Source organism: Orycteropus afer, unplaced genomic scaffold, assembly GCF_000298275.1.
Source record: "Orycteropus afer afer isolate SDZICR_OR568_19922 unplaced genomic scaffold, OryAfe1.0 scaffold00007, whole genome shotgun sequence".
In the NCBI taxonomy this organism is placed as follows: Eukaryota; Metazoa; Chordata; class Mammalia; order Tubulidentata; family Orycteropodidae; genus Orycteropus; species Orycteropus afer.
This window is the reverse complement of record NW_006921594.1, coordinates 12,651,913-12,674,478: the sequence shown is the minus strand read 5'-3', so window position 1 is coordinate 12,674,478 and position 22,566 is coordinate 12,651,913. Positions and strand designations below refer to the sequence as shown.

Genomic DNA, 22,566 nt, shown 5'->3' with positions numbered 1-22,566 from the left:
ACGGGTGATGAAGCAAGGCAGAGGATAAAGAAATTCTCATTCTTCGCACAGGCGCCCAGCACTTTTATTGTCTCCATCAAGCCTAGGACCGTGATTTGTGGGTGACCGAGTCCCTCGCGAGGCTACACTGCTTCCGCTTGTGTAGTCATCTCCTTCCCTTCGGACTAAAACAATACCTTGGCTTCCTGCCAAACTTTGAACAGAGAGCGACTTGGCTGTGTAGGACCCGGAAAAGGTGCTGCAAGAGGCTTGAGCTGCTCTGGGTGCTACAAGAGGTCTACAAGAAGAGAAAAGGCCTAAGCTTTAAAACACTCCCTTCCTCCGCCCCCTCCTTTTTGTCCCAGACACCAAAACAAACGAGCTGATACACGTGTCCCTATGACTCTTGTTTACTATCAAGACTGCACTGTGCACGAATCTCTGGGATATGTAGTCCAGCCAGTCCTCCTCCTCGCAGTTTCCCAGAAGTAAGGGACGGGACTGGGACTACGAACCCATAATCCATTTCGGAGACAAAGTTTGGCTTGAATCCCTGGAGTCTAGGCAGTAAGCCAATCCAAAGCTCTTACTTTAGTGATTGACATTCCATCTTCTCCAATAAAAACAACACAGAAGGCAACATAAGCCCGCCCTCCGAGACGAGCCACAGAATCACCCAATGGGAAGCGGGAAGGGTCGAATGGCATTTCTGTAGACCAATGAGGGAGCGAAAGAGTTGGGAGGTGGCTCAACCCCCGGGGGGTTGAGGGGAGGGGGAAGGCGAAGCTTGAAAGACTTGGTAATGGCGACGGGTTTGGTAAGTAGGAAAGTTTCGGTTGAGGAGTAAGAGCAGAGGCAGGAGCACTAACGCGCGCCTGGAAAGCCAGCGTCAGTCAGATAGGGGGTACGCGAGCTGCTTGTGGTGTTGTCGCAGCCAGGGCGGCCCGCACGTAGGCTGCCCGCACTCTGCGGCGGGTTTGTTGTCTTTCCGTTCGGGGAGGGGGGGGGGGGGGGAAGGGAGGGGCAGGAGCCCGAGGGGATCGGGCAGCCTGGCGAGCTCCATGCTGCGCTCTTTTTTTCTCCACGAAGGGCTGCCCTTAGGCTGGGGGCAGTTAATCTTCTGAGAACTGCCCCCCGCGAGCCCACACTGGCGCTTCCCACGAGCTCACTTGGGCTTCGTGGTCGCTGAGGCGCGAGGGGGTCTCGGGGGCGGGGGCTGGGAGGAGTCTGGTCGAGAACTGCGCTCTGGGCCGGGTCGCGCGGTGGGTGGCCGGGCCGGGTGCGGAGATGGGATGGATCGGGGCGGGGGAAGGGGCCGGCGCGGCGCCGGGGCTGCCCAGGAAAGTTTGACTTCAACTCCCAGAGTGTAGGCAGAGGGTCGGAGGCTGGCCTAGAGTTGGGGGCCGGCCGGAGGTGGGGGACCCCAGTGAGGCACCACCTCCTTGTGGGCTGTTGGAGGGCTCAAGTCGAGTTGGGAAGCTCGCGAAGCTGCTGGGCCCCGGGGCTCATTGTTACGCAGTTTGAATGAATGGGCTCCGAGGCGCCTGCGCGGTGGGGCTGAGGCAAGGGGAAAAACAAGCCTCGAGTCCTGGCTGCGGTCACATGATGGGGGGAGGGGAGAGGAGCGCGATGAATGGCGAAAGAGGTGGGGGATGGACTTGGCGTGGACCGGGCGACGCTACCTCTGTGTGACTGAGAGAAGACTTGGCAGGAGATCCAAGTCTCCGCCTTCCAACCTATGCTGCTGCCCTAGGCCAATTAAAACAAAAAAGAATCCAGGCGAAGCCGATAGCCATGCTCCGGGCAATGTTTGTATCTTCTTTAAACGCTGCGTGCTGTCTAGGGGATCTTCCCCTACGCTTTGCACTTTACCAAGTCTAGAGTTAATTCTTCGGGAGTTTTCAGCAAGAATTGTTTTTTAAATGGAGCAATGACAACAGAACAGTAGTCACATTTTTTCACTTAGGGTGACACTTAAGCCAGTACGGGGGAAAAAGGTAGAGTCTGTACTGGGAGGCGATGGAGCGCTTTTATTTCTCTCCACAAAACGGTAATTTTTTGAGATTTTAACTTTTGAGAAAAAAAATAACTTCACATTTTAAAATAATCACTATTCTGTTTAACAGTTGGTGACGATCTAAATCTGTAATGTAAGTTTGGGCTTGCTTTTTCCTTTCGTTTTTGCTATTGTCTTAGAAAAGTGTTGTAGCCATATACTCAGTGTCCTCTGTTAAACCACTCAGTTTTTGGTAAATGGGCAGTATTTGACAGTTCAAGGAAATTTAAATTATATTCAAAAGAATTAAACCCGTTCATTAAAATTTTGAGCTACTGTATACTATTTTAAGGAGCTCTGGTGGCGTAGTACCTAAGGCATTTGACTGCTGACCAGAAGGTTGATGGTTCAAACCCACCAGCCGCTGGGTGGAAGGGTGATGAGGCTGTCTACTTCCGTAAAGATTTACAGCTTCGGAAACCCAGTGAGAGTGGCTAGAGTCTGAACCGAGGATGGTATAGTGGGTTTGTTTGTGGTTTGGTATACTTCTTGATGAAGCCGTTTAACCACTTTACAGCAAAATAATCTTACAAAGTGACGAAATATTTATAGAATGAAGCTGTGATTTCACTTTCTAGTTTCACTCTTACTTAGTTTGATAAGCTCCATTACCTTTTCTTTAGGCCCTGAAAGCAGCTCTCTTTGTTCACTTCTTAAACTCCTGCTTACATACATTTGCTAAAGGGTTACGTTTTCATAGGTTTGCCCACAGATGTCCCCCCACTCTTTCGTGCTCCGCAGTGTATGCTTCTCAGACTTCACACGTGGTGCTGTCACTTTAATGGTTGTCTCCTCTACTATATTTTAACTTACTTGGATTCTTTTTCCTTGCTATCCAAAGCACCGGGTATATGGCATGGACTTCATAAACTGCTAGGCCCTGGAGGTTTTCTCAGGAAAGCTAGCCTCTTGTATTTATTTGATAGGAACATGAGTACTTTTTTTTTTTTTAAATCATGTTATAAGAAATTACTTTCTTGATTAGGAGACAATGCCTGGTGTTTTAGTGTATTTTAAGGATGAAAGTGAATATTAGAATGACAAATCATGACTTATCACAGATTTTAAAAACTGCCATACTGTGTGTTAGCACAAAATTCACAGAAAGTAACAGTGTGATACTGTTATTCACTGCCTGACACATCAGTAATACTGACATTCCTTCCTGATTAGATCCTTACATACTTTGGTGTTTCCTATCATCCCAACTTATGCTATCGTTTTCTATTAGGAGAATAGAAAATGATTTTATTTCCTCTAATAGGAGCTCTGGTAGCATAGTGCCTAAGGCACTTGACTGCTAACCAGAAGGCTGATGGTTCAAACCCACCAGCCACTCCTTGGAAGGAAGATGGGGCAATCTACTTCTGTAGTGATACTGCCTCAGAAACCCAAGGAGGGGTCGCTATGAGTGGGGGCTAACTCGAGGGCACATAACAACAACAATACAGCTGATAGAATTTTCTTAAGGTTATTGGTAGTAGCTTTAAAAAGTTTCTGATTAACAAATTACTGTAGGTAATGTCAACATGTTTAGTAATTATCAAGTTTGGGAAGTCTATCAAGTTTTTTTCTTATATCAATTTTTAGATAATTTCAGAACATTTCAAGTTTTTCCATACAATTCATGTTAAATACTATTTAAATTGGCAGCATTTAAACAGTTTTGTGGATGGTCTTGTAGTGGTATATTAGGGGTTTTATGTTTGCTTCCTCAGTATCAGTATTTCATTTCAAATCATCATGAAATTAATAAGGACTTGTCTAAATGTGAAGGTACCCTGGTGGCACAGTGGTTAAATGTTTGGTTGCTAATCAAAAGGTCAACTCTCAACCCACAGTTGCTCAGTAGGAGAAAGATGTGGCAGTCTGCTTCCCTGAAGATTTACAGCCTTGGAAACCCTCTGGCGCAGTTCTGTTCTATGGGGTCACTGTGAGTCCGAGTCCACTTGAGGGCCGTTGTTGTTATGTGCCCTCGAGTCGGACCTGACTCATAGCGACCCCTCCTTGGGTTTCCGAGGCAGTATCACTACAGAAGTAGGATTGCCCAACCTTCTTTCCGAGGAGTGGCTGGTGGGTTTGAACCGCCAGCCTTCTGGTTAGCAGTCAAGTACTTTAGGCACTATGCTACTAGAGCTCCCGTTGAGGGCCGTAGGTTGTTTAAATGTGATTGGGCAGCAGGTTGTCTAAATGTGATTAGGCAGCAAAGGCAAGGAGTTTAGTTTGGGCAGCAGTAGGTGGTAAAATACAAGAGTGCTTTGGAGCTAGGTAGGGATGTAGGTTTATTATCTTTCATACCTACAAAAATTCTGACAGGTAGTAGTTACTAGTTCCACTTACAAATAGGAAAACTGGCATAGAGGTTAAATTGTCCAGGGTCATACAAGTGATAAATGATAGCACATAGTAGTATATTCTACCAAAACAGTGCTACCCACTGTGTGTTTTCTCAGCAGAGTGGAAAATTAGAGTTGTAGAAACATTTCTGTGAAATCTTGTGTTTGAAGAGGTTTCTGTTGAAAATATTCTAAAAGAACTGCATTAAGGCCTCTAGCCGCTTTTTGAATAGAATATTGCATTTAACATAGTTTGTTAAGGAGGCTCATTTTAGCTTGTGATCATATAATCTATTTTAAATAACCTCGTGTAAGAAATATAAATTAACTGGAAATTACCAAACCAAAGCAAACTCACTGCTGTTAAATCGATTCTGACTCAGAGCGACCCCTCCTTGGGTTTCCGAGATGGTATCTCTACGGAAGTAGATTGCCCAATCGTCCTTCCAAGGAGTGGCTGGTAGGTTTGAACTGCCAGCCTTCTAATTAGCAGTCAGATGCCTTAAGCATTACATCACAATTATCTGCTCTTTTATTCCTCATATAATTTGAGTGTGTAGTCTGGACTTGGTATGGAAGTTCTTCAGAATTAGGAGAGAGCTTATAGAAGTTTCTACTATGAAAATTGGAGCTCTGGTAGTGGAGTGCCTAAGACACTTGACTGCTAACCAGAAGGCTGGCAGTTCAAACCCACCAGCCACTCCTCGGAAGGAAGGTTGGGCAATCTACTTCTGTAGTGATACCGTCTCGGAAACCCAAGTAGGGGTTGCTATGAGTCAGTTCTGACTCGATGGCACATAACAACAACACCACCACTATAAAAATCAATAACGCCAATGGAAACATAAGGATCAGAGAAGAACTGGTGCTTGAAAATAGGAGTCTAATCTGTGTTGGTTTATACCTTCTGTCTTTTTTCTCAGTTTTCTTCTTTAAAAAGAAAATGGTTCCATTCAGCAGTTGTGTTTTTCTCATCCCTATACTACTTTGCTCACAGGTGTTTTGAGGTTTAAATATAATTAGATGAAGTATGGGAAATGCTCTGCAATGGTAGGTAGGCCTGTAGTAAAACCTGATTTCCTTCTTTCTTGTTCTCTGGGACTTAGCTATGTATGGTTCTGTCTTCTCTTTGTATTTTTCTTCTAAGATTTTATTTGCTTCCTAAAGTTTGCATAACAACAGTAGAGCATTCACATCCCTATCCAATAAAAATTTGTAATAGAGAACTTGACAATTCAGAGTACAACTACTGTAGAATTTTATTCTTCCCTTTTGATAATCACTGATCTAGAGAAGACATGACGTGTGTAGGGTTAACAGAAATACAAGGCAAGCTGTGTTGAATCCTGTAATGCTAAAGCAGTATACAAAAGCATGAATGAACAATAGGATTAGCTCTACCACGAGATAGTTGAAAGAAGAGCTTATTAATCAAAATGTGTATCTGTTGGTAAGCACTCACTCATTTATGCCAAGATATTTGGAGACTGCTACCTGGCCAACTAACTGGAAGAGATCTGTATTTGTGCCCATTCCAAAGAAAGGTTATCCAACAGAAAGTGGAAATTATAAAAAAAATATCATTAATATCACAACACAAGTAAAATCTTTTTGAAAATAATTCAAAAACGCTTGTGGCAGTATACTGATGGAGAACTTCCAGAAATTCAAGCTGGATTCAGAAGAGGATGTGGAATGAGGGATATTATTGCTGATGTCGGGTGACTCTTGGCTGAAAGTAGAGAGTACCCAGAAGGTGTTTACCTGTGTTTTATTGACTATACAAAGATGTTTGACTCTGTGGATCATAACAAATTATGGATAACATTGCAAAGAATGGGAATTCCAGAACACTTTATTGTGCTCATGAGGAACCTGCACATATACCAAGAGACAGTCATTCAAACAGAACAAACAGATACTTGCATGGTTGAAAGTCAGGAAGGGTGTGTGTCAGAGTTGTATCTTTTCACCATATGCTGAACAAATAACCCAAGAAGTTGGACTATACAAAGAAGAATGCAACATCAAGATTGGAGGAAGACTCATTAACAGTCTGTGAGATGGAGATGACACAGCCTTGCCTGCTGAAAGCAAAGAGGTCTTGAAGCACTTACTAGTGAAGATCAAAGTATGAATTCTGCCCCAACATAAAACAAATACCTTCACAAAACATCATGATAAATGGAGAAAAGAAAGAAGTTGTCAAAAAATTCATTTTACTTGGATCCATAGTCAACACCCATGGAAGCAGTAGTCAAGAAATCAGACAACATACTGCTTTGGGCAAATCTGCTGTAAAAGACCCTTTTAAAGTGTTAAAGAACAAAGATGTCCCTGACCCAAACAAACCATGGTATTTTCCGTTACCTCGTATGTATGTGGCAGTTGGGCAGGAAGTAAGATAGACCAAAGAATAATCAATGCATTTGAATTATGCTGTTGGCAAAGAATGTTGAATATACTGTGGACTACCAGAAGAATGAGCAAATATGTCTTGGAAGAAGTACAGCCACAATGCTCCTTAGAAGCGAGGATGACAAGACTGTCTCTTATACTTTGGTCAAATGTTAGGAGGGACCGGTGCCTGGAGAAGGATATCATGCTTGGTAGAATAGGAGGGTCAGCGAGAAAGAGGAAGACCCTCGGTGAGGTGGATTGACAGAGTGGCTGCAACAGTGGGCTCAATCAGCAACAGTTGTGAAGGTGGTGTAGGACCAGGCAGTGTGTCCATAGGATCGCTATGAGTCAGAAGTGATTCGATGGCACCTAACAAGTGGTGTAATGTATGTGGGGGAGTATTTTTGAGTAAGGTCTCTTCCAGTATTCCTTTACTATACAAGAGGCCTAGCTTTCTTCCCCCAAAATAGTTGACAGAAAAATGAGAGACAGAAACCTCATTTACATAGATTTTTGGATTTTGTTTTTATACATATTATTTCATTCTCACTGCAGCTCTGTGAGGGAATTTTGCTGGTGCAGAGGTTGAGGCATTTGGCTGCTAACCAGAAGATCAGCGGTTTGAACTCACAAGCCATTTTCTGGGAGAAAGATGAGGCAATCTACTTACAAGATTTACAACCTTGGAAACCCTGTGGGGCATTCTACTCTGTCTTGTAGTGCTGCTGTGAGTTGGAATCGACTCGATGGTACTAGGTTTGGTTTTTTGGGTAGAGCTGTGAGATAAATAGAAGTACCTTGAAACTGAGGTTAAGTGACCTATCCCCAGGATACGTAGCCAGCAAGGGCAAAACTATCCTGTTAACTTTAAGTCTAGGCTCTCTTGTACTGTACAGTAGGTTTACAGTAGCAAAACCTCAGTTATCACAAGAGCAGACTTCTGATAGCTTTGGACATTGAGAGGTACAAACACACAAACTAAAGTTCACCAAATATTTATTTAATTCCTTTTGTTATTTGTAGGTAACTCTGTTTTGAAATGAATGTGTGTGTTTTTCCCGCCATCATAAAGCAGTGCTGGCTGATGGTTGTTGTTGTGTTGTTGTTATGTGCCGTCGAGTCAAACCTGACTCATAGCGACCCCTGCTTGGGTTTCCGAGGCAGTATCACTACGGAAGTAGGATTGCCCAACCTTCCTTCCGAGGAGTGGCTGGTGGGTTTGAACCGCCAGCCGTCTGGTTAGCAGGCAAGTGTCTTAGCCACTATGCTACCAGAGCTCCCTGGCTGATGGTAGATACTGAAATAAGCTGGTGAAGAAATGAGAAAAGTTGCAACTACATGCCACCCCAAATCCCATACCAAGCTCAATGCCACTGAGTTGGTTCCGACTCATAGAGACCCTATATACAGGACACAGTAGAACTGCCCCATAGGGTTTTCAAGGTGTAAATATTTACTGAAGTAGACTGCCTCATCTTTCTCCTGTTGGGCTGCTGGTGGGTTCGACTTGCCAACCTTTTGCTTAGCAGCTCAATGCTTTAACCACTGTGCCACTGGCACCTAAGGGCATGCCAGTGTACTGTAAATTGTGAATGGTAGAAGTTGCAGAATCTACTAATAGGGAAATACATATAGCAAAACAAAACAAACACAAAGCACTGCCATTGAGTCGGATCTGACTCATAGCGACCGTCCTTGGGTTTCTGAGGTGGTATCACTACAGAAGTAGATTGCCCATCTTTCCTTCGGGGAGTGGCTGGTGGGTTTGAACCGCCAGCCTTCTGGTTAGCGGTCAGATGCCTAATTACTTGTTTCAGGTGTCCTTACAAGCTCATGCAGTGTTGCAGCATGATTTTGTATAGATTAAAGGAGAATGTTTATAGTTCTGATAGTACCAGACCTCAGTTCAAAAATTCTCAGTGGTTCTCTAGTGTCTGATAATTGCTAATAATAGTAGTCACTCAGCAACGAGGGTTTTGCTCTATGTTAGGCATTATTCTAAGCATCTAGTTTATTCTATAATCTCATTGAATTTTCAAAACATTGAGTTAGATGCTTTTATTATGTTTGTTTTACGAACAAGGCATGAAGTTTTCAAGTTAATTGTCCCCAGGGCACATAACTAGTTCAGTGGCAAATCTAGGATATAAATTCAGGCATCCTGATCTCAGAGTCCTTACTCTTGTCTACTTAAAAAAAAAAAAAATCCCATTTTCCTAAACTAGTATTGAAGATTTTAATCCCATTCTACATTTCTGTTATAGTACCTGTGACCACGTGACAGGCAAGGCTGTCTCCTACTTTCTAGTGGTACTGATTCTACCTTTTCCTGATCTCATTGATTACTTTGCAAACTCTGTTAGTTTGCTCGTGGGAGTTTCTCACAGTAGATTTCTCTTCCTTTTTACACATTCATAGTTAATTCTGCTCTGTAGAACTATAGTTTTATCAAAGTGTAGACTGCTCGACGTGTGATAACCGGTATGTCGTTGAGGCCCAACATGGCACTAGTGCAGTACCTTTATATTGTAGGTAATAAATGAATGAATGTAAAGATACAAGCGTTTGAGAACATTTGATTGGTCTTAACAGTTAACAGTTGTATCTCAAAGGAGAGTTTAGCTAATTTGAAGAAGTAAGTGTTTAACTGTGCTATTATTCTTTACAAGAAAAGCCTTATAAGTTTGAAATACTAATCCTTAGGTATAATTTAGTACTGGCCAGACAGTTATACATCAAGATATATTAGGAATCTGCCTGGTCTAAAAGATATGAGGAGGATTCAAATACTAATGATTAAGTTGAAGAATAGAACATTGTGATGTCTCTCACTGATTTTATACTTAAATAAAAATCACACGACTTGACATTTTTTTCTTGTATTTTTAAGTCGGAGCACCATAACATGGTGTGGGAAGTGAAGACAAATCAGATGCCTAATGCAGTACAGAAACTCCTGCTGGTAATGGACAAGAGAGCTTCAGGAATGAATGACTCATTGGAGTTGCTGCAATGTAATGAGAATTTGCCATCTTCACCTGGGTACAATTCCTGTGATGAGCACATGGAGCTTGGTAAACAAACTTCAAAATTATTTAGCAATCTCATTAAGATGCAGGTTAATTTTCACGTTTAGCAGTTCTACCACCTACCTTAACCACTGAAAAGTATGTAATGTTTTTGTACATTAGTAATTTCTAGGATTCTCTTGGTACTGCTTTTAAAATGTTATTTAAAACCAACGTGAGTTTGGGCATTGGTTATATATACATCCTCATTTAAAAATTACTAAACTAAGTTGCTCTACTTTGTGGGTAAATACTGGATTATTAAACATATTTTAGAAGACCTTGCTGTGAAGCTTTTCAAATGATAGTACTTTTGAAACATCTTCCCAATAAGCTCAATAAATTATGCTTGGCCACTCTTTGTGGTTGGTTTGATGGGGAAATGACAGTGGACTCTTGGAATTTGAGGATTTGAGGGTAACATTTAGGATTCTCGCTGCAATACTCCAGATGTGTGTGACGTACTCTTTTGAGCTGCTCCAACAATACGTATAGAAGTGTGTAGGTTTGTTCAGCTATGATTTTTGAATTGCATTGCTTTTTGAGGTCATTGTTTAGGAGTAAATTACTTAGGTAATGAATAACCTTGGCTTATTGCTTAGCTTTTCAGCTTGGCTTTGTCCCATTTAATATGTAGTTTTACTTAATGTTTATGAGTACTCTGAGGAGTGTGTGTGAGTAGCCTCATTTTATAAATAACAAAACAGAGATTCTATTTTAGAGTGGTGTTTAGCTATTTAGGGATATCAGAAATCTTGTGACATAACCTGTTTGAATGCCAAAGGGTCTCCTGGACTCTGCTATTCATTGAGTAGTGGGTTCTGTTGAGCAAAGTACACCATTTTAATGAAGTAATTTTCTGCCTTGACATTTTAGGTTTCAGGAAGAAATCAGGAACTTAAAGCCCAGGAGTGTCAAAAGCTTCATAGTCTCCCTCCTCTCATTGATTAAGTTAAAAAGTAATTAACTGCCTCTTGAGAGAGACAGTAAATAAGAAGGTGATGGTCAAAGGAAAAGTAATGGAAATGAAGGAAATAGCGACACCACTATGTGAATTTGCTAACTGAAAAATTGGTGGTTCAAGCCTACCAGCCACCTTATAGGAAAAGGATGTGTCGGTCAGTGTCTGTAAAGATTTACAGCCTTGGAAATCCTCTAGGGCTGTTCTACTCTGTCCTATAGCATCGCTATGAGTTGGAGTCGATTTGGCAGCTGTGTGTTTGGTTTTTATTTTTTGGTTTTATTTTAAATTACTATGGTGTTTTGGGAGCTCTAGTAGCATAGTGCTACTATGCTGTTCAAACCCACCAGCCACTCCTCGGAAGGAAGGTTGGGTGATCTATTTCTGTAGTGATACCACCTTGGAAAGCCAAGGAGGGGTTGCTGTGAGTCGGGTCTGACTCAGTGGCACATAACAACGACAACGTCATGGTGTTCTAGAACTGCTTGACTGCTATGTAAAAGGGGATATATTTTATAAATAGACATTCTGAATCAGTATTTAATTGAGACATTTCAGTTTTAGTAGGATGCTCTAGGATATTTGGCTGGATAGGAATTATGTATATTTTTATGGGGACATTTTAGGAGAACTCCTAGGATTAGAAGAGTTTTCTTGTCTTATATATTGAAAAGACTCACTGGACCTATAGTTTGTAGATGTGTGTTTCATAGAGGAATTTTTTTAAAAAGCTTGTAAGATGTCTTTCCCCCTCTTCCTCTTTTTTTTTTTAATTTTTTCAGAATTTACTTTTTTAGAATGCATTCTTCCATATAGTAGTCCTAATCTTAGTGTAAGGAGCTCTGGTGGTACAGTGCCTAAGGCATTTGACTGCTAGTCAGAAGGTTGGAGGTTCAAACCTGCCAGCTGCTTCATGAAAGGAAGATGAGGCAGTCTTTCTGTAAAGATTCACCACCCTGAAAACCCAGTGGGGTTGCTGTGAGTCGGAATTGACTTGATGGCAGTAGGCTTGGTTTTTGATTTAACCTTAGTGTGTACGTGAGTGGTGCTTGCTGATATTTCTTAGCTTTTTTTCTTGGGAAGCTGAACTACCTTTCTAGAAAATTTACAGGAAAAAATATCCAAACTACTGATTTCAGAATTTCTTAGTAAAAGGAAATTTAACATAAAATTAGAGTTGAATAAATACTACCTAGAAGTTTATGATATGGTCTGTATTCTCATCTTTGGAAATTGTTATTTTCATTATGCAGTAATCTGTGTAATCGTTTAATGTAGTCTATGAGCAATACACGCATAGACACAATGCCTGTTTCTTCATGAACATGTTAAATGTAGAAGTGTCTGAGTGGTAATATGGGTTACTCTCAGGTGAGCTATAAAAACTACATAAAACAGAAAGTCAGAACACACATACTGATCCTGTTTTTCCGATCTCTGAACAGTGGTGGTAATTAGGTATTTCAGGTAGTGAAGTCATTAGTACATTGCGTTTACTTTTCCATCAAGTTTTGTTGACTTATTAACGTGAAAGGTGTCTTTTTTTGTGTGTGAGATTTGGGTGAAAATTTACAAAGCAAATTCACTTTCCATACAGTAGTTCACGTACACTGTCTCATGACATTGACTATAATTTACGCCAATGCAGCAGCTCCCCTCCCATATTTACCTCTTCCCTGCATCCATCCTTCCGTGCACTCCTGCCCCCTGAGCTGTCTCCCTGTGCATTCACAGTCCTTCTTTCTCCCATGATTGATCTCTCCAAGGAGTGTATCTACCTCAGGTAAGTGTTCAAAAGGTGTCTTCTTTAAAAATGAAACTTGTTTCAGTCCAGAAAACATTTTGAATGTGTGATTTTTCCTTTCACGAAATTAATAAGCTAAATTTGAGGACTTCTATTCCAACTTTAATTGCACTATTGCTCCCTATATTATTTTCTTTTTGTAAGTTTCAGTGTTTTCATTTGCAGATGACCTTCCTGAACTTCAGGCTGTGCAAAGTGATCCAACCCAATCTGCCATATTTCAGCTAAGTTCAGATGTTTCACATCAAGAATATCCAAGACCATCATGGAACCAAAATACCTCAGACATTTCAGAAAATACTTACAGTGAAAATGAGGTGGATTGGCTAACAGAACTAGCAAATATTGCTACCAGTCCACAAAGTCCACTTATGCAGTGCTCATTTTATAACCGGTAAGACCATTAATTATATTCATATTAAAAACTTCCTGAAAAAAACTACTTTGTAATTTTATTTCCAATTTTAAAATAAATAATGCTGTTACCTTTCTAATGGACGGTTTACTTAAATTGTGTGTGAAACCTGGAAAGGGCATTAGATTTTAGCTTCTTGTCTAATAATAATGCCATGATTTCTTAGAGAATTAGGGAAAAGTAATAAGAGAACAAACAGAGTCAAAAATACTTCTACATGTTTTATAGTCAAAAATAAATCAGACTGAGAAGTACTTTTAGTATACATTTCTACTTAGATAGAAATGAAAATTGTATTTGTCTAATGAACCATAATTAAAATAAACATTATATTTTAAACTTTTATCTATGTCTTTGCTTCCTTTTAGTCTAGGCTTATTTTCTTCCACAGTGTGTGTGGAATACTAAAATCTTGAACTTATAAAAGTAGACTCCCATTGGTAAAAACCACTATTTCATATACCTAGACCAGAGTTTAAGAAATGTGAAGTTATGGAAGCTTCTAACTGATACTCCTAGAGAGACCTGAGTGGATAGTAATTTATTAATCATTATCTCTAAAAGTATAAAAAGATATGACTGTATAGGATGGATTATAGGAGAGAGAAATGCCCAGATATGCACTGATTTGGATAGGAAATGATGTGGACATTACTAGGTGATGTAGGAAGAGCTGTAGATTTTGGCAGTGTTGTTTCTATAAGTCTTTGCTATACAATAAACTTTTTAGACATGAATCCCTATTTTATTTGCAATCCATTAAGCTACGCTATTTGTACTCAGTAAGATACCAGTATTGATTAGAGTAAATTCATTTGGCTACAGTTTGTTGTTGTTGTTGTTATGTGCCGTCGAGTCGGCCCCGACTCATAGCGACCCCTCCTTGGGTTTCCGAGGCAGTTATCACTACGGAAGTAGGATTGCCCAACCTTCCTTCCGAGGAGCTCTGGTAGCATAGTGGCTAAGACACTTGCCTGCTAACCAGACGGCTGGCGGTTCAAACCCACCAGCCACTCCTCGGAAGGAAGGTTGGCTACAGTTTAGTTCCATGTAAAATAAACTACCACAAGAAAGAACACATCCCTTTCAAAGTATTATTTGAAATTTTTGAAATTTCAATTTGAAAGGGACCTTTATAGTCCCTGATTTCATTGTAATGTTAATAGTTAAGAAGGTGAACATTCCTGTTGTGTATTTAAGGAGTGCAGAATGTTTAGGGTTTTTTCTGCAGTATTTTCTATGCTTCCATTCTTCCCAGGGAACAAGACCAAGGATCACACACTGCTATCTTGCATGCCTTCTAAACACTGTCAGTGGCTATTCGCACAACTACTTGTAGAGTGTTGAACTGTGTTAGTTTTTGAGCTTGGGATGTCTGAAGTCCTAACTGTATGGTACCAAGAGGAGGTTATTGTTATTATATGCCGTTGAGTCGGACCCGACTCATAGTGACCTCTCCTTGGGTTTCTGAGGCAGTAGACAGGTAAAACTGATATTATCCCTGCATAGATAGAGGGATGAAGAATGTTGGTATTAGTGATTTAGACCCATTTAGCTTGTTAATTTTTACAGAATATTTAGGCCAGCTAAGAACATTGCACTGTTACATTGGGCAAAGATGAAATATCCAACATGTAGTTTAAAATCTAAAATTGATTAGAGAGTATGCTAAAAATACATGGAAATTTGAAGGGCTTTATACTTAAAAAGTGATAAGAAAATTATGGTTCATTAGTACAGTTTCAGAAATCCTCATTGAAAAATAATTTCTCCAAATATATAATGAGAAATATCTTAATGAGGATAAAATATAAAATGAGAGGCTAATAAAAGTTCTGGGTAAATAAGAGAAGAATTAGAAATCCCTATCTGAGTATCAGAATTGGGAACCTTGGGGCAGATTTCCCCCCAGACCTTGCTCTTTTCCTCTCTGCTGCTTTTCCACACTCCAGAATCAATATGTGTTGCTCATCCCTCTTTTATAGGCTTACTCTTACCTCCTGTGAGAGTCTCATCTCTTCCTGAGGGAAGGACTTCAGGAGTTTCTTGAGCTCCACGTGTTCTGCGGGGAGTACTGCCTGATAAAGGGACTTTTGAGGGAAAAGGAGGAGGAAAAGATAAAGATTTCTTTTAAGATGCTCCTTGAGGGGAGATAACTAGACCTTACGTGTAGTTTATTTTCAACAAATTTATATTAAAAAACAAGAAATAGTGTCCAGTTACAAGGAGTTACAGATAAGCTGCTTTCTGCTACACTAAATGTAATCATTGTAAATTAAAGTGATTCCTTGTATCTGCCCAGTGATAGGTGGTTGGTAGATAGAGTTCGGTGTTAATCACATTAAGCTTCTTGTTGTGTGCCAGCAAGCTGATTCTGACTCAGAACCTGTGGGACAGGGTAGAACTGCCTAATAGATTCCTGGGCCCTGCTCATTACTGGAACAAATCACCAGGTCTTCTCTATCACAGAGCTGCTTGTGGGTCCGAACAGCCAACCTTTCAGTTAGTAGCTGAGCATGTAACCATTGTACAACCAAAGCTCCTACATTAAGCTTAGATATACTTTATTCAGATTTAGATTGTTGAGTACATAAAGGTGGAAGAAAGAAATTGGTAGGGAACCCTGCAAAGGGACATCATCTTTCATGAATGAAAATATGTGTATTATGTGTATTTATTAAGAGTGGATGGCAAAATAAATGGAAAAGTATTTAGTAATTTAAAATACTTTGCCAGATCTCGGTGGTGGTGGTGGGGAGCATGGTATTTAAAGTGCATGAAGAGAGTTTAGGGTAAGAAGCATATTTTAAATTAAATCTTCCTATCTTTATCTAGTATTTTCCTTATATGTCTTACATATAACATTGGCATTTTGAATATGAAGTTTTTTCAAAAAAAGGAGAGATGTGTTCTTAAAGTCTGCTCTATGATTAAACTGCTGCTTTATTTTAGATCATCTCCTGTACACATTATAGCGACTAGCAAAAGTTTACATTCCTATGCACGCCCGCCACCTGTGTCCTCTTCTAAGAGTGAACCAGCCTTCCCTCATCACCACTGGAAGGATGAAACAGCAGTCAGACATGAAAGGGTGAGTTTATTCGTGAGATTAAACTTCTACACAGTTTACACAACACTTGAAATAGATAAATTTTCCCTCTTGAGGAAATTCTTTGGAAGTACTTTCAGACGGGAAATAGGTAGGTCTCATTGTTCTGGATTTGGTTTTATGGATAGGTCTATTACTGGTTGAAAAAACACACAGACTATAAAAATGGGAAAATGCATTTAAAACTTCCCTAAACTTTTATAAGCTTCAGTTTTTGAAGGTATTGTATTTGTCCCTATGTTTAAAATGACTGTCCAGTTTATGTTGGCTTGAGGTAAAAATAGGTATTATTAACAAGATACCTTGAAAGTCAAAATACAAATGTTTTTCATATTTTTTCTTACTAGGCGAACAGTGAGTCAGAATCTGGCATTTTCTGCATGTCCTCCCTCTCAGATGATGATGATTTGGGATGGTGCAATTCCTGGCCTTCAACTGTGTGGCACTGTTTTTTAAAAGGTAAGACATATTTGAATTTTTCTCAGCTTCCTTGTGTAGCTAGTCACATACTTAATATTTCTCTTCTACTTAAATTTTAGGCACACGGCTGTGCTTTCATACGGGAAGCAATAAGGAGTGGCAGGATGTTGAAGATTTTGCTAGAGTTGAAGGCTGTGGTAATGAAGATCTCCAGTTAGGCACTCACAAGGTAAGTTTAGAGTTCTTTCAAATTCTCTGAAAATCTTTCAAAATGAAACCTATGGGTATGGTTAGCCTGTAGATCTAGCCTGCATTTGTTTTCATATTTAAATGTCCTGTTACATTTTAAGTAGAGGTTTTCTGTGACTAGCCTTTATTGCCTAGTCTCGTGGAGAGTAACAGTGAATTTTGGTTTACTTTCTAATTATGCTTTCTTATGTACAAAAAAGTGTATTTCTTAGCACTTAACCATTTAACGTTGAGGAAAACTAAACTGGTATTAAAAATAAATAAATGAGTAAATAAACCAATCAAAGCCTTATTTAAGGTAATGTACAAACTGGTTAAATTTTACCCTTATGGGTAATTGAGAGTTGATTCTATTGTTAATTTTTAAGTGACTCCATAAAACATTGGCATTTGCTAAGTCAGTAAACACAAGCCATAGTGGGCCACATTAGGGTAAACATCATTGACTCCTTTCACTTTGAAATTTTTACTTTTGCCCATATCTGCTCTAGGCATAGAACTTACTCATGCAAAGTGTGCTTGTTTAAGCTTCATTTTTTGCTCCTGCTCTCTCTACCATCGAGTCTTTTGAGAAAAATAGTTCTTACTTGGCTGCCTTCAGTTTCCCCCCTTCATTGCTCTGCTTCATGATAGCAACCAACTTTGCAGGAACCAACTTCGGCCTCTAGCTCTCCAGTAAAGTTTGTCTTAAAGGTCTCTAGCGTTATTCTAGTTTCTAGGACCAGAGTCTTCCTGCTTGTTCCTTTTGACATCTTTGCCATGTTTATAGTGGGTCAGTTCCTGAAATCATCCTCCCTTGATTTGTGTAGCATGATAGTAGCCTGATTCACTTTCTAAAGTCTTCATCTTTTTGACCAGCTACGTGTCTGCCTACATTATTGAACATAGCACAAGGTCTGCCCTTTCTCACTCTTAACCAACTCTTTTCTACCAATGCTGTCAGCAGCACCTTCATAGTGGGCTGGGAGAAGGAGGCTGAACTTGGTGTTGGGAAACTTGGGCTCTCTTTGTAGCTCTACCAGCAAATATTTGTGTGAGTTACCTTGGACAAATTGTTCACCTCTGGGTGTTGGCTTCTTGATCTCTCAGTTGAGATTGGATTAGTTTTAATCCATGTAACTTTAACTAGTATAGCACTAAGAATTACCTTGTGGTGTTGTTAAGTGCCATTGAATTGATTCTGACTCCTGTTGACCAAATGTGACAGACAAGAGCTGCCCCTTAGGGTTTGCTAGGCTGAAGTCTTCACAGGAGCACGTATCTAGGTCTTTATCCTGAGGAGGAGCTTCTGGGTGGGTTCAAACTGCCAACCTTTTGGTTACCAGCCAAGCACTCAGTGACTATGACACCAGGTCTCCTGGTGAATTAATAAGAATTAATAAGATTCTCTAATTGATTTATTTACAAACACATGTCTATAGCCCCTACCTGCACATTCCAATTGCATGGTAAGCAGCTCTATGTGAATATCAGTCAGTTCTTCAAACCCAGCTCAGTATGACCAAAACTAGACTCACTTTCTTTGTCCCTTTCCTGGCTCTTTCCCTATTCTTTTAAAATTATTATTTTCCTTTTGATTCCTAGATTCAAAACCATAGACTTGTCTCTTACAATTCTTTTTTTTTTTTTCTGTGACATTCATTTGATCAGTTCATTTCCATAAAGATTTTTTGCAACCATTCTCTCATTCATTACTTTGTTCAACCTCTACTTTAATAATGATTGGATACTATAACTAGCTGTTGGCATATTTGTCTCCTTTGTTTTTCTGGGTCTCAGGATAGGGAATCATGTTTTGTTCAAGTTCACATTTCCAGAGTCTGCACATGGCATGTACTAAAAGCTCAATAAATATTCTTTGAATTTTCATTTAATCTGGTTCTACCATGGCTGCATTAGTTACTTTTGTTTACTTGCTAATTCAGGTCTGCAGTGGAGTTCTCTCTCAAGTTCTCAGAGTACTTCAGGCACCTGCTTATTCTGCAGTTAATACCATTTTTAAATTGACAGTAGTATTAATAAAAAATACTTTGACTTCCCAGTACCCTCTAAAAGGAAAGTTTAAGTACTTTGTCTGTGTTAAAGATCTCTTTACTAACTGGCCTCTGCTGGGCAGCCTTACTTGTCCCAACTCTGAACTCACCATTATTTTTAGCAAATAGCAGCACTCCTCAAAGAAACTGCTGATGAGAACTGCTCCTGGTGCAAGAATTGATTGTCTTCCACCTTTCTTAATTTCATTCATCTTTTAATACCAGTTCAAATGAGAATTGAAAATTTTCCCTAACATTTCTCTCTCTTGGAATTAATATCTTCCTTTATTAAATTCCATTTGCATTATTTATTCTTGAAGGAAAGTGCATATTCCCATTTGCATTACATTATGGTTATTCTTATACATGTCTTTCTTCACTGCTGGGTTGAAAGCTCCTTGAAAACAGGGATCCTGTCTTGTTCATCTTTACCTTGTCCACAAAGTCTTACATGTATGTAATAGGAACTTCATTATGTGTTAACTTGTACATTTCCAATTCATTCCCTCTATGCATATGTTTTCAGGGCTATGGTTCTGATGGTCTAAAGTTGTTGTCACACGAAGAAAGTGTATCATTTGGCGAGTCTGTACTGAAGTTGACTTTTGATCCTGGTACAGTAGAAGATGGTTTACTTACTGTAGAGTGTAAGCTGGACCACCCTTTCTATGTTAAAAATAAAGGTAGGGCTTCAATTGAATTTGTAGTAACTTTTTAAGAAAAGCTTCTTAAATCCTTAATTAAGTTTCTTGGCTTTGATGAGTTAAAAAAAATAGGGAAAAATTTCTTTAAAACTAAGTAAGATTACCATCGGAAAATGCTTGTAATAAATATTTAATGATGCTTAAGTATTGTAGCAGTAGTCAGATGGAACTCTACTTTGTGTGAGTAGGAGCAATTTTTATATTCCTGTAGCGTAATACAGTAAGCTGTTACCTTGGTAGAGTTTGGGGATGGACTATTCTAGGTAATTGTATTTTGGCTTAGAGTTACCAAATACGTTATAAATTTGAATTACTTCTCAGAGCCTTACTCCAGTAACACCATATAAACTATAGTTTAATAATTTAGGGGCTTTTCTCATGGATTCAGTCATCATCACTTAGTACTTAACTGTCCTGTAGATTAAAAGGTCCCTGAGTGGCATAAATGATTTGTATTTGACTACTAACCTTAAGCTTGGCAGTTTGAACCTACCCAATGGAGCCACGGAAGAAAGGCATGGCAGCCTGCTTCTGTAAAGGTTATGGCCAAGAAAACCATCTGGAGCAGTTCTACTCTGTCACATGGGGTTGTTGTGAGTCAGACTTGACTTGGTGGAAATGGTTTTATTTATTTTTTTGAGTTTCTATTTTATAGATTGATGAAAGTGCTGATTTTTAAGGATCTATTTAGTAAAATGCTGAATTGAAGTAGTTTTATAGAGCTTTTACGTTGCTTAAAAGAAATACTTAACCAGTACTTGCTTTATTACAGAGATTGAGGATTTGTGTTAGAAAATCTCTTGACTTACTGCAGTAATAACCTTAACTAGTACTTGCTTTATTACAGAGATTGAGGATTTGTGTTAGAAAATATCTTGACTTACTGAAGTAATAACATTTTATTCTCAAGACACAGAAATGATATAGCTGTTGTATAGTAAATAATTGGGGTGCTTTCTGTTGATCTTCATGCTCTTTGTGACTCTGGCTTAATTTGACTTTAGGTTGGTCATCATTTTATCCAAGCTTGACTGTGGTACAGCATGGCATTCCATGTTGTGAAATTCATGTTGGAGATGTATGTCTACCTCCTGGACACCCCGATGCCATTAATTTTGATGATTCAGGTGTTTTTGATACATTTAAAAGGTAATACTGCATTAATGAGTTTTTATTTTTCTAGTTAAGGCTTACTCTTAGTCTCCCTAATTATTGCCAAGTCAAATATTTGTATGTGTATGTGTGTGTGTGTGTGGGTGTGGGTGTGGATGTGGGGGGATAGCCTTTAAAAATTACAAAAGAGCTACATAAAGGAAATCAGGTATCTAGCTAAATGAAAAAATATTAGGTAATTAAAATAAAATAATAGTGGAGAGTTTTGCATAGAGTAGTCATATAAGAAAGGTGAGTTTGTAAAACATTTAGGATTATTAGATTAGGGAAAGTACCATGTTATGAACCAAGTTTAATAGATCAGTGTTGATAGTTAAATTAAAAAAATTTTTTCTGGTCAGTTTTTAACTTGTTCATAAATCTCTTAATAGTTTTTGTTTGTAATTAACCGAATCCTATTTAATTTTAACTAACTGTATTTTTGTATAATATTCATTTTTGCCAAATACATTATAGTATTTATAATAATAATAAAATAGCAAAAGCTTCATGTTTGAAAAGACGGAGGGAAGCTAGTAAGTGGCAGATGAGCCCAAATGTGCTGACTCATAAGGTTGACTAGCTGTCCCAGTTTGCTTGGGACTTTGCTGGTTTTAGCACTAAAATTCCTGGATTCCTAAACCCACTGCCATCGAGTTGATTCCAGCTCATAGCTATCTTCGTTGGGTTTCCAACACTTTAAATCTTTACAGCAGTAGATTGCCTCATCATCTTCCTGCAGAGCAGCTGGTGGGTTTGAATTGCTGGCCTTCTGGTTAGCAGCCAAATATCTTAACGCTTGCATCCCTAGGAGTCGCTGAATCCTAGGCACACTGGAATAGTTGGTCACATTATTCCTATGTCTTAAGACCCATTTCCACTATTCTGTGCTATAAATCATAATTTCAATTCTTAGTTTACCACTGCATGCCTTTTCTAGGTAGTTTCTTGTTCTAAGCATGAGAAATTTGTGTAGCTGCTTGACATTTTAGTGCTTTGAAGTGGTAGAGCTAGATTCTAAAGTATAGGTGCAAGCTGAAAAATCTTGTATATCCATACTACTCTTGGAAGGCCTTTAAATTACCCAAAAAATGTTGTATGAATGGTATTGTATCTATAACCCTAGGAGTAATTCCTATTTACGTGTACAGTTTAAGAAAAACTGGAGTAGGCAAAAGGAAGATACCCAGAGGAAGTCTGAGCAAATATTTGGGATTTTAAGACTCATTCTTTCTTTAAGATAATTACCAAATCCAGAGGCATGTATGAGCATTAAGTAAAGAGTTCTTAGGAGTTCCTGCTGGCTAATAGATTTTATTTCATTAAATTGAATATAGTATGACATAATGTTAATATACAGGCATGTGTCACTTAACATCCATGATGATACATTCTGTGGAATAGGACATTATGTGATTTGGACGTTGTGTGAACACCATATTAAAACCTTATGGGAGCCCACTTCCAGATGTCCTTGCCGCCGCTGCTGCTGTTGCTGCTGGAGCTACTGGCAGAGGCCAGGCCAGAGGTTTGGGCACTGGCATCAGCAACAGCTAAGAGGGGGTGAGAGAGGAGGAAGAGGAAGCGAGTGAGGAGGGAGCTGAATGCACCTCGCCTCATCTGTTCTGTGGGATGTGCAGCAGGAGCAGCTGGGGCCTGTGGCCCCCACCACTGCCTACCTGCTAGACACACACTGAGAACCATCACCCAGAGCTATGTCCTCTGCTTACCTGCCTGTATCCTGCCTGTGGTCCAGGGCTGTGAAAGTCTGAGTTTGGAGTCTTTAAACCCATCAGGGGCAATAATAAACACAAGGAGAACTGCTTTCCCTTGTGTTTGTTTTTTTTTAATTTTGGAACCACAGATGGATATTCTGACAT

The 22,566-nt window shown here is 39.5% G+C and overlaps 1 protein-coding gene across 1 annotated transcript in view; it reads left to right on the top strand.

The window, feature by feature from the left end:
- The first annotated feature begins 781 nt into the window (after positions 1–781).
- The window catches only part of HBP1 (HMG-box transcription factor 1), a 32,229-nt gene continuing 10,444 nt past the window's right edge, over positions 782–22,566 (top strand). The window contains exons 1-8 of the mRNA XM_007944428.1: positions 782–796; positions 9,662–9,845; positions 12,770–12,998; positions 15,972–16,110; positions 16,476–16,587; positions 16,668–16,777; positions 19,357–19,513; positions 20,539–20,683. Of these exons, the coding sequence (XP_007942619.1) occupies positions 782–796; positions 9,662–9,845; positions 12,770–12,998; positions 15,972–16,110; positions 16,476–16,587; positions 16,668–16,777; positions 19,357–19,513; positions 20,539–20,683 (1,091 nt within the window). The remainder of the gene's footprint in view (positions 797–9,661; positions 9,846–12,769; positions 12,999–15,971; positions 16,111–16,475; positions 16,588–16,667; positions 16,778–19,356; positions 19,514–20,538; positions 20,684–22,566) is intronic.